General features: G+C 50.0%; 1 protein-coding gene across 1 annotated transcript; it reads left to right on the forward strand.

Annotated features, from left to right (window-relative positions):
* The first annotated feature begins 8,949 nt into the window (after nucleotides 1–8,949).
* Nucleotides 8,950–14,535, forward strand: Fgf19 (fibroblast growth factor 19). Its single transcript, XM_004653918.2, has 3 exons — nucleotides 8,950–9,208; nucleotides 9,464–9,567; nucleotides 13,200–14,535. Exons 1-3 carry the CDS (start codon nucleotides 8,950–8,952, stop codon nucleotides 13,500–13,502), a joined length of 666 nt encoding a protein of 221 aa, XP_004653975.1. The 3' UTR covers nucleotides 13,503–14,535.
* The last annotated feature ends 211 nt before the right edge of the window (nucleotides 14,536–14,746 follow it).

Raw genomic sequence — 14,746 nt, forward strand, 5'->3', positions numbered from 1 at the left:
AGGGTGACCAGCGAAGGCCTCTCCTAACATGGTGACAATCATTAGTCACAAAACAGTGCAATGTTCTGGAACGCTGAACACGGCAGTGGCCTTCTCAAGGTCTGCATACCAAAGGCTGGCATGATTTGGCACACCTGTCATCCCAGCCCTCTGGAGATGGTGGCAAGGGGATCAGAAGTTCAAGGCATCCTCAGCTACCCGTGTGTTCGAGAGCAGCCTAGTCTCTCTATCTGAAAAGCATTGTTCTTCAAGTTTGGCAACACTCCCCAGTGGGGGAAAGAAACGGAGGCATCACCTCTGGCCTGAAAAGGAGCAACCAAGGAAAGGCTGAGTGCTCACGTCTTCTGAGACAGCCAGGAGGGGAGCAAGAGCATCCCGAAGGAGCAGCAAGGGTTCCGAGCCCACCCCTAGGTGCCTAGGGAACTGTGCTCTGCCCTTGACGCTGGGATCGCAATAAGACAAGACGCTGTTTATTTATTTATATACATTTTAAAATATTTATTTATTTACTTATGATCTGAGAGAGAGAATGGGCGCTCCAGGGCCTTCAGCTGCTGCAAACGAACTTCAGACACATGTGCCACCTTGTGCATCTGGCTTATGTGGGTACTGGGGAATTGAACCTGGGTCCTTAGGCTTTGCAGGCAAGTGCCTCAACCACTAGACCATCTCTCCAGCCCCTGTTTGTTATTTTTAATATTTTTATTTATTTATTTACAAGGGGGGAGAGAGAGAGAGGAGGAGGGAAAGAGAAAGAGAGAGAGAGAATGGGTGTTCCAGGACCTCTAGCCACTGCAAACAAACCCCAGATGCATGTAACACTTTGGCTTTATGTGGATACTGGGGAATTGAAACTGGGTCGTTAAGCTTTGCAGGCAAGTGCCTTAACCCTTGAGACATCTCTCCAGCCCTGTTTATTATTATTATTATTATTATTATTATTATTATTATTATTTACTCATATTAAAGAAAGGGCAAAGATTATAGTCCAAACAAAAGTTACAACAGGAAATTAAACACATGGAGACAGAAGAATTTGATTTGCATGGTGATTTCTGGCGGCAGTAGTATAACAAAACACCAAAAAATCTCACAACTATTCTCCCGACTGTTAATGCTCACACCTATGTTCTTCATACAAACAAATGCGTGTTCTAGCTTTGCTCAAGCAGTTACTCATCAGAAGCTGCTTTCCTGTCGCTGGGGAAGCCGCGTTACCACCTAGAGAAGCACCAGGAATATCTCGAGATGCGTTTTCTTTGACTGATTCAGAAAGGAAGGGCACAAGGTAGGAACGCACGCAGCACAGGGAGGATTGGATTTTAAAATGCCTCCTTTCCACCTTTACTATGGTCCCTCTCACCAGGGGCATCAGATGATAACTGTTTCTAATATAGCTTAAATTTAGAGAGAAAGCCAAGTATATAGAAGCAGCTTGTTTTCAAAAGCCTTCATGTGTAACTAGCAACGTGATCCGAAAGGATTTTCATCGGGATGTAAGATCACCAAAAATGCGTCACTAATTTTCTATGTAAACCACGGAAATAATCCTTGTTGATCTCTTTGTTTAGAGGGGGGGCATTCATGACCTACATTTTAAATTTTTTTTTCTGTTTCTTTTCTTTCTTTCTTTATTTGTTTTTGGAAGTAGGGTCTCACTCAAGCCCAGGCTGACCTGGAATTCACTCTGTATTCTCAGGGTGGCCTCGAACTCACAGTGATCCTCCTACCTCTGCCTCCCGAGTGCTGGGATTAAAGGTGTGTGCCACCATGCCTGGCCTGTTTATTATTTTTAACAGATTCCTTTAGCTGGACACAGTGGCACATACCTTTAATTCTAGCATTTGGGGGAATGAAGTAGAAAAATCATCATGAGTTCAAGGCCAGCCTGGGCTACAGAGTGAGTTCCAGGTCAGTCTAGGCTAGAATGAGATCTTGAAGGAAAAAGAAAAATGTAGCGAGCAAGAGAGAGAGAGAGAGAGAGAGAGAGAGAGAGAGGGAGAGAGAGAGAGAGAGAGAGAGAGTGTGTGTGTGTGTGTGTGTTGGGGGTACAGACAGCCAACAAGGGACAGATCCCTGTGTACTGCTAAAATACAATCCCTGTCTTCCTAGGAGGAAGTGGAACTGCCATTGTTCTGGAAAGAGCGGTGAGCTTCCAGAATTCCAGGAGCAGGCCACCATGTCCCACCAGACAGTGTTGACAGGAGGATGGTGCCTCCCTGGGAAGAGAGAAGGGATCTGGGCATTCCTCTTCCCGCAGCGGACACAAGCTAGGCGTACACTGCTCCCTGCATGGTCTGGAAGGAGGCTCGATGCAATCCCAGTGTCCCCCAGGAGGGGGTTCCTCCTATCCCCTGAGTCACCTGACCTGATCTGCTGGTGCCCTGATGCCAAGAGAAACACCTGGAGGCGAGTTAGATCCTAGTATAACCCAAGTGCTGCATGATGTGCCAGTTTGATTTCTATAAGACAGGCTCTCAGGCACCTCAGGGTGGCCTCAAACTTGTGACATAGTTGAGGATGACCTTGAATTTCTGACCCTCTTAATTCTGCCTCCCAAGTGCTGGGATTCCAGGTGTGTACCACCGCGCCCAGGTTTTTTTTGGGGGGGGTTCTTTTTATTTTTGGTTTTTGTTTTTATTATTTGCTTTGTTTTTTAAATATTTGTTGTGTGTGTGAGAGAGAGAGAGAGTGAGTATGGGTGGGCCAGGGTCTCCTACCACTGCAAATGAACTCCAGATGCATGTGCCTCTTGGTGCCTCTGGCTTTCTGTGGGTACTGGAGAATTGAACCTGGGTCAGCAGGTTTTGCAAGCAAGTGCCCTGATCCACTGGCCTAGTTATCTCACGGTCCCAGTGGTGGGTTTTTGAGACGGTCTCACTAGGCAACTCAGGCTGGCCTCCAACTTGGGGAAATTCTCTTGCCTCAGCCCTCTGTAGTACTAGACTATATGTAACATCACACTTAGGGCTTTTTTGGGTTTTTTTTTTTTTTTTTTTTTTTTGCTTGTGTATGCTGTGTGTATATGTGTGGTGTGTATGTGTGTGCGGTGTGTGCATATGTAGGTGTATGTGGTATATATGCGATGTGTACATGTCTCTGTGGTGTGTGTGTATGGTGTGCATGGTGTGTGTGGGTGGGTGGAGGCCAGAGGTGGATGCTGGGGGTCTTCCTCAATCATTGCCCACCTTGTTCCTTGAGACAGAGTCTCTCTGAACCGGGAGCTCACCGCTTCGGCCAGTCTAGCCCTGTAGCTCCAACAATTTTTGGTCTTACCTTCCCAGTGCTGGGATCACAGGTGTGCCACCATGCCCAGCATTGCATGTGGAGACTGGGGATCCTAACTCGGGTCCTCACGCTTATATAGCAAGCACTTTTCCCCTGAGCCATCTCCCTGGCCTGGTTTTAGTGTTTGTTTTGAAGATAGATAGATAGATAGATAGATAGATAGATAGATAGATAGATAGATAGATGGATAATAGATAGATAGGCAGACTTGTCCAGCCTCTGAGGAAGAATTCTTTCACCACAAACTGCTGGTGATGCAGGAATCCTGTTCCGGTAGCTCTGCAGTCATTGTGCCTTTCTGAATCTTCCAAATTTTCAACCAGGCATAAGTACTACTTTGACAATTAAAATGTTCAAAGTAAACTTTTTGGAGGTATAATTTAAAGTAAAACACACCCTTTGAAGAGCTTCAGTTTTCCAAGATGAAAGGACTCCTGGAGACGTGGGGTGGTGACTACACAGCATGATAAGCGTGTGAACCCCACTAAGCTGCACCCAGAAAATCAGTTTATACCACAAAGTCCGGGTTACAAGCACCTCAGCGCGATCCTGAACATTGGAAAATGAAAAAGCCAACAATATCCAAATGAATTCATATTCAAAATTCAGACACTATGTGAACTGAAAATTTCATAGAAATCACACTAAACTTTTCACCCCCGGGGTTCGTTCGTTCTTTCTTTCTTTCGAGTCAGGGTTTCATTCTCACCCAACCTCACCTGGACCTCATTCTGTAGCCCGGGCTAGCGATCCTTCTGCCTCAGCCTACTGAGTGCTTGGATGGCATGAGTCACTACGCCTGGCTTTCACTCTGATTTTAAGGGCATAATCCAGAGTTTGACCAAGTACCATCTCCACAGTCATGGTAGGGAGACTTCTAGTCCCTCAAAACTCCCTGTGTCCCCAGAAGCCAGTGTCCACAGCCAGTACTCATCAGCCTTTTTTTTCCTTCAAATAATATGGGCATGCTGCCATGGCCTCTTACAGCAAATAGACTTGAGATGCATGTGCCACTTCATGCCATCTGGCTTTGAATCTAGACAAACTGGCAGGCTTTAAAAAAAAAAAAGGGCCTTTAACTGCTCAGCCATCTCTCCAGCCCTCTGATCAGCTTTTTGTCACCATAGGTTTAACTTTTCTAAGTTTGCTGTTCCATTTTAAAATAAATAAGAGCTAGATAAAATGGCTCACACCTATAACCCCAGCACATGGGAGGTTGAGGCAGTTCATGGCAATCCTGGGCCTCATAGTGAGTTTCAGGCCAGCCAGAACTCATAGCAAAACCCTGTCTGTCTCAAAAACAAATAAATATATAAAACTTAAAATATTAAAAAAAAAAAAAAAACAGCCCAGTATGGTGGCGCACGCCTTTAATCCCAGCACTTGGGAGGCAAAGGTAGAAGGATTGTTATGAGTTTGAGGCCACCCTGAGACTACATAGTTAATTTCCAGGTCAGTCTGGGCTAAATCAAGACCCTACCTCAAAAAACCAAAAAATAAAAATTATAAAAACAACAATAAGCAAAACCTCTCCAAAATATTTTTTAATTTTTTTTTTTATTTGCAAGCACAAAGAGACAGAAAACCGAGAGAGTGGGTGCACCAGGGACTCCACCTGCTGCAAATGAACTCCAGAAGCATGTGCTGCCTTATGCAACTAGCTGTATGTGGGTACTGGGGAATCAAACCCAGGTCCTGCGAAATGGAACCCAGATCATTAGGCTTTTCAGGCAATCACCTTAACCACAGAGCAATATCTCCAGCCCTCAAAATATTTTTTAAAATATTTTATTTTTATTTATTTACTTGAGAGAGACAGAAAGAGAGAGAGAATGGGCACTCCAAGAGCCACTGCAAACAAACTCCAGACACATGTGCCACCTTGTGCATCTGGCTTATGTGGGTCCTGGGGAATCAAACCTGGGTCCTTTGGCTTTGCAAGCAAGCACCTGAACCACTAAGCCATCTATCCATCTCCAAGATATTTTTAAGTATTTTATTTATTCGTTTATTTGAGTATGAGAGAGAGAGAGAATAGGTGCACCAGGACCACTAGCCACTGCAAACAAACTCCAGCCTAATGGCTTACTTGGGCACTAAGGAATCAAACCTGGGTCCTTAGGCTTTGCAGGCAAGCGCCTTAACCAATAAGCATATCTCCAACACACACACACACACACACACACACACACATATTTTTCGAGGTAGGGTCTCACTCTAGCCCAGGCTGACCTGGAATTCACTGTCATCTCAGGGTGGCCTTGAACTTACAGCGATCCTCCTACCTCTGCCTCCCGAGTGCTGGTATTAAAGGCATGCACCACCACTCCCTGCTCCAAAATATTTTTTTAAGCAAAGCTTAGAAAGGTCTTCCATTACAAAATCATTCCCACCATGAGGAGGGGCAGGGTGGGAGGGGCCTGGCCACAGCCACACTGTGAACTGAGGAAGGCTCACTGCGTGTGATGTGGAATTGTCAACTGTAAAGTGGAGGAAGTTAATTTTCACACAAGGCTGGAAGTGAAACTCTTTTTTTTTTTTTTTCTGTTTTGAGGTAGGGTCTCACTCTAGCCCAGGCTGACCTGGCACTTGTTCTGCAGTCCCAGACTGGCCTCAAAGTCACATGGATCCTCCTACATCTGCCTCCAAGGTGCTAAAATGAAAAGTATGCACCACCACTCCCAGCTGAACAACTTCTTCTTCTTCTCCTCCTCCTCCTTCTTCTTCTTCTTTTGGTTTTTCAAGGTAGGGTCTCGCTCTAGCCCAAACTGATCTGGAATTCCCTATGTCGTCTCAGAGTGGCCTTGAACTCCTGGTGATCCTCCTACCTCTACCTCCCAAATGCTGGGATTAAAGGCATGCACCACCACGCCCGGCTCCTGAAGTTATTGTTAATCTGTGGAATGTGGTTTTAGAAGTGATGAGAACAGCAAGCTGTATACTTTCAGATGAAAATTGGGGGGCCCCAGACTAATGAAGGGAAATGAAAGGCCCTCTTCACTAGACATGGAGGTCACGCTCAATGGCAGTTTGCCTAGTATTCATGAAACTCTGATTACAGCACAAATCCAGTCATGAAAATAAATCTCTTGGCTAATATGAAATCCCCAGCCAAGGCCCCAGGCCAAACCCTCTGGACACTTGGGCCCTAGGACCCCTGGGTGGGCAGTAGGGGTCACAGGGACCCCGCTAATCATACCCACACCACTCTGGATATGAGGGCTCTGGAGACCTGCTAGCGAGGCCACTTGAAACAGATCTGATGTGACCTCGAAATTCAGTCCTGCACAGGGATCTGGGGACTCGAGGGATCTAGGTGAGCCACTAATCTCTGGGAGGAGGGTCTCTACCTTAGTGCTCACCTGGAGCCTGGCAGGTGGCAACAGCGCCCCCTGCTGGTTAGTGTCTTCTTGTTCTTTTCAGGGCGATAACCCAACACCCCCAAGGCCTATAGGCATATCTCCACAGTCTGCCCATCTCTGAAAGCCTCAGTTCCCTCTCCTGTAGGATGCAGCCCCCACCTTCACTATGAAAGGCCAGAGGTGCAGCAGAACCCTGTTTCTGTATGGATTTCTATCCACTTGGGACCCACGGGCCAGGCCCAGAAGTAGGCTGAGACAAGAAGGGCGGAAGTTCGTGACCGCTAGGTGTGGATTTGACCCAGGCTGACACCAGAGCCACAAGACAGGAGAGACGTGGCATCTCCTGAGTTAATAAGTCTGAGTTCAAATTCTTGGCAGAGGCAAGGCCTTCGGATAGCTTGCATTGCTCATGCCACTTTTCTGGAGCCCTATTTTCCACCTGTACAAAGGGAAAATCAGAATGCAGAGAGAGGAGGGGGATAGGTTCGTGTAAGGATTAAAGCTGAGAACCGGTGCTGGGGAGGGGTGTCCAGGAAGCCCTGGAGATTTTTTTTCTGAGCACCCTGTGGACACTATCACAGGCACTAGCCAGTGTCCCTAGGGGAGCACAGGGGTGGGGGTGGGGTCAGATGCTGTCATTCCCTATCCCGCACTCTAGCCCGATTTGGGGAGTCACCCCAGCCCAGCCACCATTGCCAGTCTCCTCAGCATCCCCCGCATTGATCAGGGACTTTCAGAGCCGCAGGGGGAGGGCAATTACGTTTAATAGGCCACTGTCCATTGAGAGGCAGAAAGGGGGAAGTAATTACATTCCTCAGAAACCGTGGCTTTCTGAACCAAGCCTCACAGCGTGGGAGTCCCTGGTCCAGAAAGCCCTTCGGGATGATGTCTTTTTGTAAAGGCTTTCCTGGTGACATTTCCCAAGTGCTATGTCATTAACGCCAGTCACCGACGGAGTATAAATGTGGCCTGTGCTTGCTGTCATTCATTAGTCCTGCCATCTTCTCTGCTGCTGTCTCCACAAACGGCCCTCCCGTCGTCTTTGCGCTGGGCCGGTACCTTTTCCCCCCAAACCAGCCTCCCGGGGGCCCCACAACTAGGAGCTAGCGAAGTGGAGGGATAATGAGAAAGAATGAGCGGTAGCCTAAACCCCCTACAGGGATCCTTTCTTTGAGGCCAGGGAATTCTCTGCGGGCCTCTTCCATTATTTGCTGGAGCGGTTCACAGAGAAACCCTGACGTCCATCGCCGCCCCTAGAACTCTCCCCACTCTATGGAGGACTCGCTGTACCCCAAGTTCAGGGAGCCAAGGGCCAGACTACCAATATAAGACACCCCCAAAACAGAGAGGAACCCTGGCTAGTCTCGCCTCCATGTGTCGCCCAGATCTGGTGTGAGGAGGTCGAGCTGACCAATCCTCTAGCTGTCCAGCTTACTATAACCAAAACTCGCCGCCCAGGGACACCCCCCACCCCTTTTTCAGAACTCCATCCACCCGGCAGGCACTTGGTTCGTGGGAAGCGCTCGTGAGGCCGAAACTGAGAAGAGAGCGCCATCTAGCGCCCAAGACGCGCAACGCGCGATGCGCGCCTATTGTGTGTCCGCGGGACTCTGCGCCCCGACCTTACTAGGAAAAGAAGCCCCTGGGTGGGATCGTGAGAAAATCAGATCTGAAGGGCAAAGCTAAGGAAGAGAGGCTCCAAGGCCCCAGGGAGGGAACGAAATCTCTGTGTCCTCTAACCTCCGATGCTGGGGGTCCTGTCCCTCCCCATTTGTTAGCGCCCCCCCCCCCAAACGCTTCCCTCCGAGAGCCCAGCGGTCTGGAGAAAATTAGCATCTCATAAAATTAAACTCCCCTAACCAAAACCCAGCAGGCTGCTGCTCTGTAGAAAGTCAGATTCCTGTGGGACCCAGCCACGGAGCCAGAGGTTTCCTCGTCGCACAGATCCGCATGGCCTGGGCGGGTCACCAGGGCGGGGACCGAGAACCGCCGCCCACCTGCCGCGCCTGGGAGGAGGCAGGGCCGGAGGCGGCGCCTGAGTGGGTGTGCGCGGGGGGCGGGAGCTTGATGCAATCCCGATCCCAAATGCTTGGCTGTCGCCGACACCGACCCGCGGGGCCGGCCAGGCGCGAGGTGTATATAAGGCTGCGGGCCCCGAGCCTCCGCGCCAACGGAACAGGAGCGCAGCGCGCCCCGCGCCGCCTGCGCACGCCGCCCGAAGGCCACGGCCGCCCCGCGCCCCACCTCGCATCTCCGCCGCGCATCCCGACCGACGCGCAGCCAGCCCTCCGGAGGTGCCATGTGGAGCGCACCGAGCGGGTGTGTGGTGGCTCGTGCCCTGGTCCTGGCTGTCCTGTGGCTGACTGTGGCCGGGAGTCCCCTGGCCCGGCGTCCTCTGGCTCTGTCCGACCAAGGGCCACATTTACACTACGGCTGGGGTCAGCCCATCCGCTTGCGCCACCTGTATGCCGCCGGTCCCTACGGCCTCTCCAACAACTGCTTCCTGCGCATCCACAGCGACGGCACCGTGGGTTGCGAGGAGAACCAGAGCGAGCACAGTGAGTGTGCCAAGCCCCCCACTTCCTCTACTCCAGGTTCCCGCACCCCCCCCCCACGATCTGCAGGCGCCCCTCACTCCCACCCTCCCAGAATATCCCGGGGCCCCAGGTTTTGTCACCCTGGCGTTTCCATGGCTCTCTTGGTCCCTAGATCGCACGCGAAGCTAGGGAGTGGGGCGCACATTTGTAGCCCCTCCTTTACCCGCGTGTTGGGGGTCCGGCTAAAGCTTAGCTTGTTCCTTCCCTGGCTCACAGGTTTGCTGGAGATCCGGGCGGTGGCTCTCAAAACGGTGGCCATCAAGGACATCAACAGTGTCCGGTACCTCTGTATGAGCGCGGACGGCAAGATGCAGGGACTGGTAAGAATCCCCCCGAGGTGGGGTGAGATGTGGGGCCCCAAATGAAACTTTGAGGAAGACATGGCCAGGGCCATTGAAGCTAGGATCCCGTGGTGGGGTTTTTGTCCCCTTGTGGAAATGGAGAGCTCCAGGCTGTAGCGGGAGAATTGGTGAGCCCCGCCAAGCATGTCTAATTGTTCCAAAGGCTCGCTCCGTTGGACGCGAGACCCATTCAGCCTTCGGCGCGCTTTGATACTAAACAGGAAAACCCACCTCCTGCCTTTTCAGCCCAGGCCTTTGCGTGTGTGGTCCTTCTTTTTATCCCCTCAAGTGCAAGGAAAAAGAAAAGAAGAAAAAGAGAGAGGATATCCATAACTTTTTAAAAAGTCATTTAAAAAAAAAGGTCGCTTTGGGATTTAGCGAAGATTCATTTATTTATTTTAAAGCTAATTTTACGTCCCAGAAACATAGTGTGGTCTAAGATGCAGATGACATGCCTGTCCTCAGAACGTCTCACCTGCTTGGGGTCGGGGACTTAGGGGGATAAAGCTGCCTGGCCAGGCCCAGGTAACCCCCCAGAAAGCGGGAGACTTGAGAGTGTGAATGCTGGGGACCTGAACAAAGGCCCGGAGTTCAAAGGAAGCGCCTTCAGCCCCCCTCGCCAGGGCACCGGGGCTGTGTGTGTGAGGTCCCCTCCTGAGGCCAAGGCCTCCCCAGCCTCCAGGGAGGAGCCGGGGTTTGCGGGTGGGGGATGGTTGCCGGGTTTAACATTTTCTTAAAATTGTTTTGTGGCTCGGATGTCCATTTGTCTGCATGAAAAGACCACAAAGAAAGGAAGGGGTCCGCAAAGAAAGGAGGGGGGCTGCTAGCCTCCCTGAAAGCTGACCCAAGGCATTTACTTGTGACAGGGATGCCCGTGGGAGGTCTGGTCACCCCATTCTGCCCTGATCCAAACTGGGTTTAGGAGAAGCTTTTAGTTTGTATTATTTGTTTGTTTGTTTAAATAGAAATTCCACACTTTTTTTTTCCTGTATGGAAAAAGACTTATTTCTCCCTAAGATCTGTCCTTGTAAAGGACTAGCGCCTGGCTTATCTGTAATTCCCACCCTCCAGAATTCAGGAGACGTGGCCCCTGCTACCGGGGGGTTCTGTCCAGGAGCCATGCCTGGCAGGAGCATTGGGTTCTTGGAATTAGTCTCTTATCAGCAAGTTATCAGTGTCCCATCTCATCCACCTGCAGTTCAGTGACCTCTGCAGACTTGGGGCCTGTATTTACTTAGCCATGTTCCGCCTTTCTTCTGTGTCCCCAAAGGGGTCACATTACTGTTTGGGATAGGCCTTGCCCATTGGCACCTCCAACCTCGGCACTGGGAATGTTCTGAGAACAGGGACGATCTTTCTGCAGCACATTTCTGGCCACCCGCAGGCTGCAAGCCCGTCCTGGCGTGGGGGAGGGGCCGCGGATTATCTGGCTGCTCCTGGCAGGCGGCCTGCCAGGGTCCCCGCTGCAGGAGGGGAGGGGGCTGTGCAAACCCAGGGAGCTGAGACTCGGGAAATCTGCCAGCTGAAGCAGGCCTAGGTGGATACCTGCTTCCTCCCGGGCGTGGGTGGGCTGCCCGCAATACTCTTCATAGAAGCCCTGAACTTGGAGTGAGAACAGGGTGGGCAGCTGAGCAGTGATGGACCGTTTCCAGGGCCTATGGACCCTTAGGCATTCAAGAAGGCTAAGGGAGCAGGTGTGATGGCCCACACATTTAGTCCCAGCACTCTGGAGGCAAAGGTAGGAGGATGGCAGTGAGTTTGAGGCCACTCTGAGACTACATAGTGAATTCCAGGTCAGCCTGGGCTAAAGTGAGACTCTACCTTGGGAAAGAAAGAAAGAAAGAAAGAAAGAAAGGAAGGAAGGAAGGAAGGAAGGAAGGAAGGAAGGAAGGAAGGAAGGAAGGAAGGAAGGGAGGAAAAAGAAGGCTGAGGAGGAACCAGCAAAATGTGGAGGTTCATGCCTGTCACTCCAGCACTTGGGGCAGCTGAGGCAGGAGGATTGCTGAGCTTGAGGCTGTTTGAAAAAACCAAAAGATGGGTTGTGAAGATGGCTCAATGGTTGAAGGCAATTGCTTGCAGTCAGCTGGCCCAGGTTCGATTCCCCAGTACCCATGTCTAGCCAGATGTTCAAAGTGTTCCATGCTCCTGGGGTTTGTTTGAAGCAGCTGGGGGCCCTGGTACACCATTTATTTATGTTTTGTGTGTCAAATAAGTAAAAAAAAAAATTTTTTTTTTTTTTAAAAAAGGGAGGGGAGCGGTTGGACGTGCCTTTAATCCCTGCACTCTGGAGGCAGAGGTAGGAGGATCGCTGTGAGCATGAGGCCAGCCTGAGACTACAGAGTAAATTCCAGGTCAGCTTGGGCTAGAGTGAGACCCTACTTTGAAAATAATATATATATATATACATATATATATATGTATATTTTCACCAGGAGTTCAAGGTCATTTTCAGTTTCACAGGAAGTTCTGGATTAGAGAGCCTGTCTAAAAACAATAAAAGTGGGTTGTTTTAGTGGAAATATTGAGGAGCTGTATAACATAAAATATAGACAAATATTAAGGAGTTACGTGAAGAGTATAGATAATCAAGTATATGCAGAAATTATACACGTATCTGAAGGTTATATGTATTTATAAAAGCATACAAATGCATTTAAGAAAATGCTATTGTGTGTTGATAGACTATATATCATATGTGCTTAGATGATGATGTTTTCAGAGTAGGACTCATTCTAGCCCAGGTTGTCCTTGAACTCATGTCCTCCTGCCCTAGCCTCCTGTGTGCTGCCGCAACTATAGGCATGTGTTCCCACATGGGGCTTTCGTTTGTTTGTTTTTTGCCTCAACTTGTGCTATAGCTGAGACTGGCTTTGAATTACTTTTTTTTTTTTCCTTTTTCGAGGTAGGGTCTCACTCTAGCCCAGGCTGACCTGGAACTCACTACATAGTCTCAGGGTGGCCTCGAACTCATGGTGATCCTCCTACCTCTGCCGCCTGAGTGCTGGGATTAAAGGCATGTACCACCACACCTGGCTTGAATTACTTAAAAAAAAAAAAACTATTTTTAGAGCCCAGCGTTGTTGGCGCACACCTTTAATCCCAGCATTTAGGAAGCAGAGGTAGGAGGACCACAATGAGCTCGAGGCTACCCTGAGACAACATAGTGAATTCCAGGTTAGCCTGGACTAGAATGAGACCCTACCTCGAAAACCCAATTTAAAAAAAAAATTTCGTTTGTGAGGAGAGAGGCAATATGGGTGTATACCAGAGCCTCTTGCCTCTGCAAACAAATTCCATATTCCACATACATACATCACTTTGTGCATCTGGCTTTACGTGGGTACTTGGGAATTGAACCTTGGGCCAGAAGGCTTTGCAAGCAAGCCCCTTTAACCTCTGAGCCATCTCTCCAACCCTGGCTTTGAATTTCTGCTCCTCCTTCCTCCACCTTTCAAGTGCTGGGATAACAGGCGTGCATTCCCACACTCAGCTTTACATAAGTTTATATATTAAGCGAGGGCAAACAATAGGAAAATGCTCTAAGCTGGCCACAGGGACAAGATGCCACACCACTGCCTACTCTAGCTCACGCTACCCGTTTCCCCCCACAGGCTCACTACTCGGAGGAAGACTGCGCCTTCAAAGAGGAGATCAACTATGGCTACAACGTATACAGCTCCCCAAAGCACCGCCTCCCCGTGGCCCTCAGTGGAGCCAAGGCTAAGCAGCAGGTCCTGAACAAAGGCACAGTCCAGCCTTCCTACTTCTTGCCCATGTTACCCAAGACCTCTGAGGGGACACGCGACCAGCTGGAATCAGATGTGTTCCCTTTGCCCCTGGAAACCGACAGCATGGACCCATTTAGGATGGTGAGTGAGGCTGAGCTGGTTAAGAGTCCCAGCTTCCAGAAGTGACAGGACCCTCACGGTATTTCCAAGAAGTTGTAAATATTCTAAGTCTTACGCTGGCCTTGGGGTTCTAGAGGATAGACTTGACCATGAACTCATTAGCCCTCCAGTTGCCCTTGGAGCCCCCCCACCCCCACCCCTCTGCTTTTAGCAGCTGCTGGATATGCAGCTTTGATTTGGTTCTGCTTAAAGACCTCCACCGATGGAGGGCTCAGGCCCTCTGAAACAGTTCCTCAGTCAAGCAGATCTTATTAGCATTTTCAGCAGAGGCAGTTGGAGGGCAAACTCTTATTGTATATTCCTGTACAGATTAGTCTGCGAAACGTTGGTTGACTTGTCCCCACAAGGTTTCGGCTCCCGGGACCCTTGGCTTCCCTCCAAATGCCTCCTGGCCAGAACTGATAGGGTCAGATGGGTTTTGGGACCAAAGAAGGCGCAGCCCCTAGAAGCCATAAAACAGGGCTGTTCTGTGGGCAGGGTTGGGGGGCGGGGAGTATGCCAGCCCACCACTCACTCAGCCATTCATCTCCTCTCCCTCTTCTAGGATAGACAACCCATGTCGAGGTCACCCTTAGCCAGGCTCAGGGTGGTCTCTGAGGGGCGGTGGGAATCTAAGCTGACTCAAGTGTCCCAGCTCAGAGGGACAAGCAGCGAGGACAGCCTCTAACCTCAGCTCATCCTCGGAGGTCATGCCCATGTCATGGAAGGGGCCCTTTGAGGTAGAACCCACACGCTGCCACACCCTTCCCAGTTCTCCTATGCCTGGTCTTGGGGCTCCAACACCAAAATAGGAGGCTCAGGGGCCACCTGCTTCTCTTTCCTAGTCCTCCCATCTAGCCCTTGTGCCTGTCACTGTACAGATCAGGGTGCTCCCCCGCACCCAAAGTGCATCAGCCTGCACATCTCACTCACTGGGGAAGCTCATACGCCTGTGTCAGCAGCAGGAAAGTCTGGAATTCTTTTCCCGGCACTTAGTTTCCAACGTGATATTTATGAGTAATTTATTTTGATATGTATCTCTTATTTTCTTACTTTATTTATACCCTCAAATTATATTTATGTACATGAGGTTCCTTTTCTACATTAAAACGGACTCAGTTTGTATCAGAAGTTGTGTTCTGTTATCCTTCGACGCTGTCATCATTTTGAGGCAGGGTCTCGCTCTGGCCCAGGCTGACCTGCAGTTCACTCTGTAGTCTCAGGCTGGCCTGGAACCAACTCGCAGCGATCCTCCTACCTCAGCCTCCCGA

This window comes from Jaculus jaculus, chromosome 1, assembly GCF_020740685.1.
Source record: "Jaculus jaculus isolate mJacJac1 chromosome 1, mJacJac1.mat.Y.cur, whole genome shotgun sequence".
Taxonomy (NCBI): Eukaryota; Metazoa; Chordata; class Mammalia; order Rodentia; family Dipodidae; genus Jaculus; species Jaculus jaculus.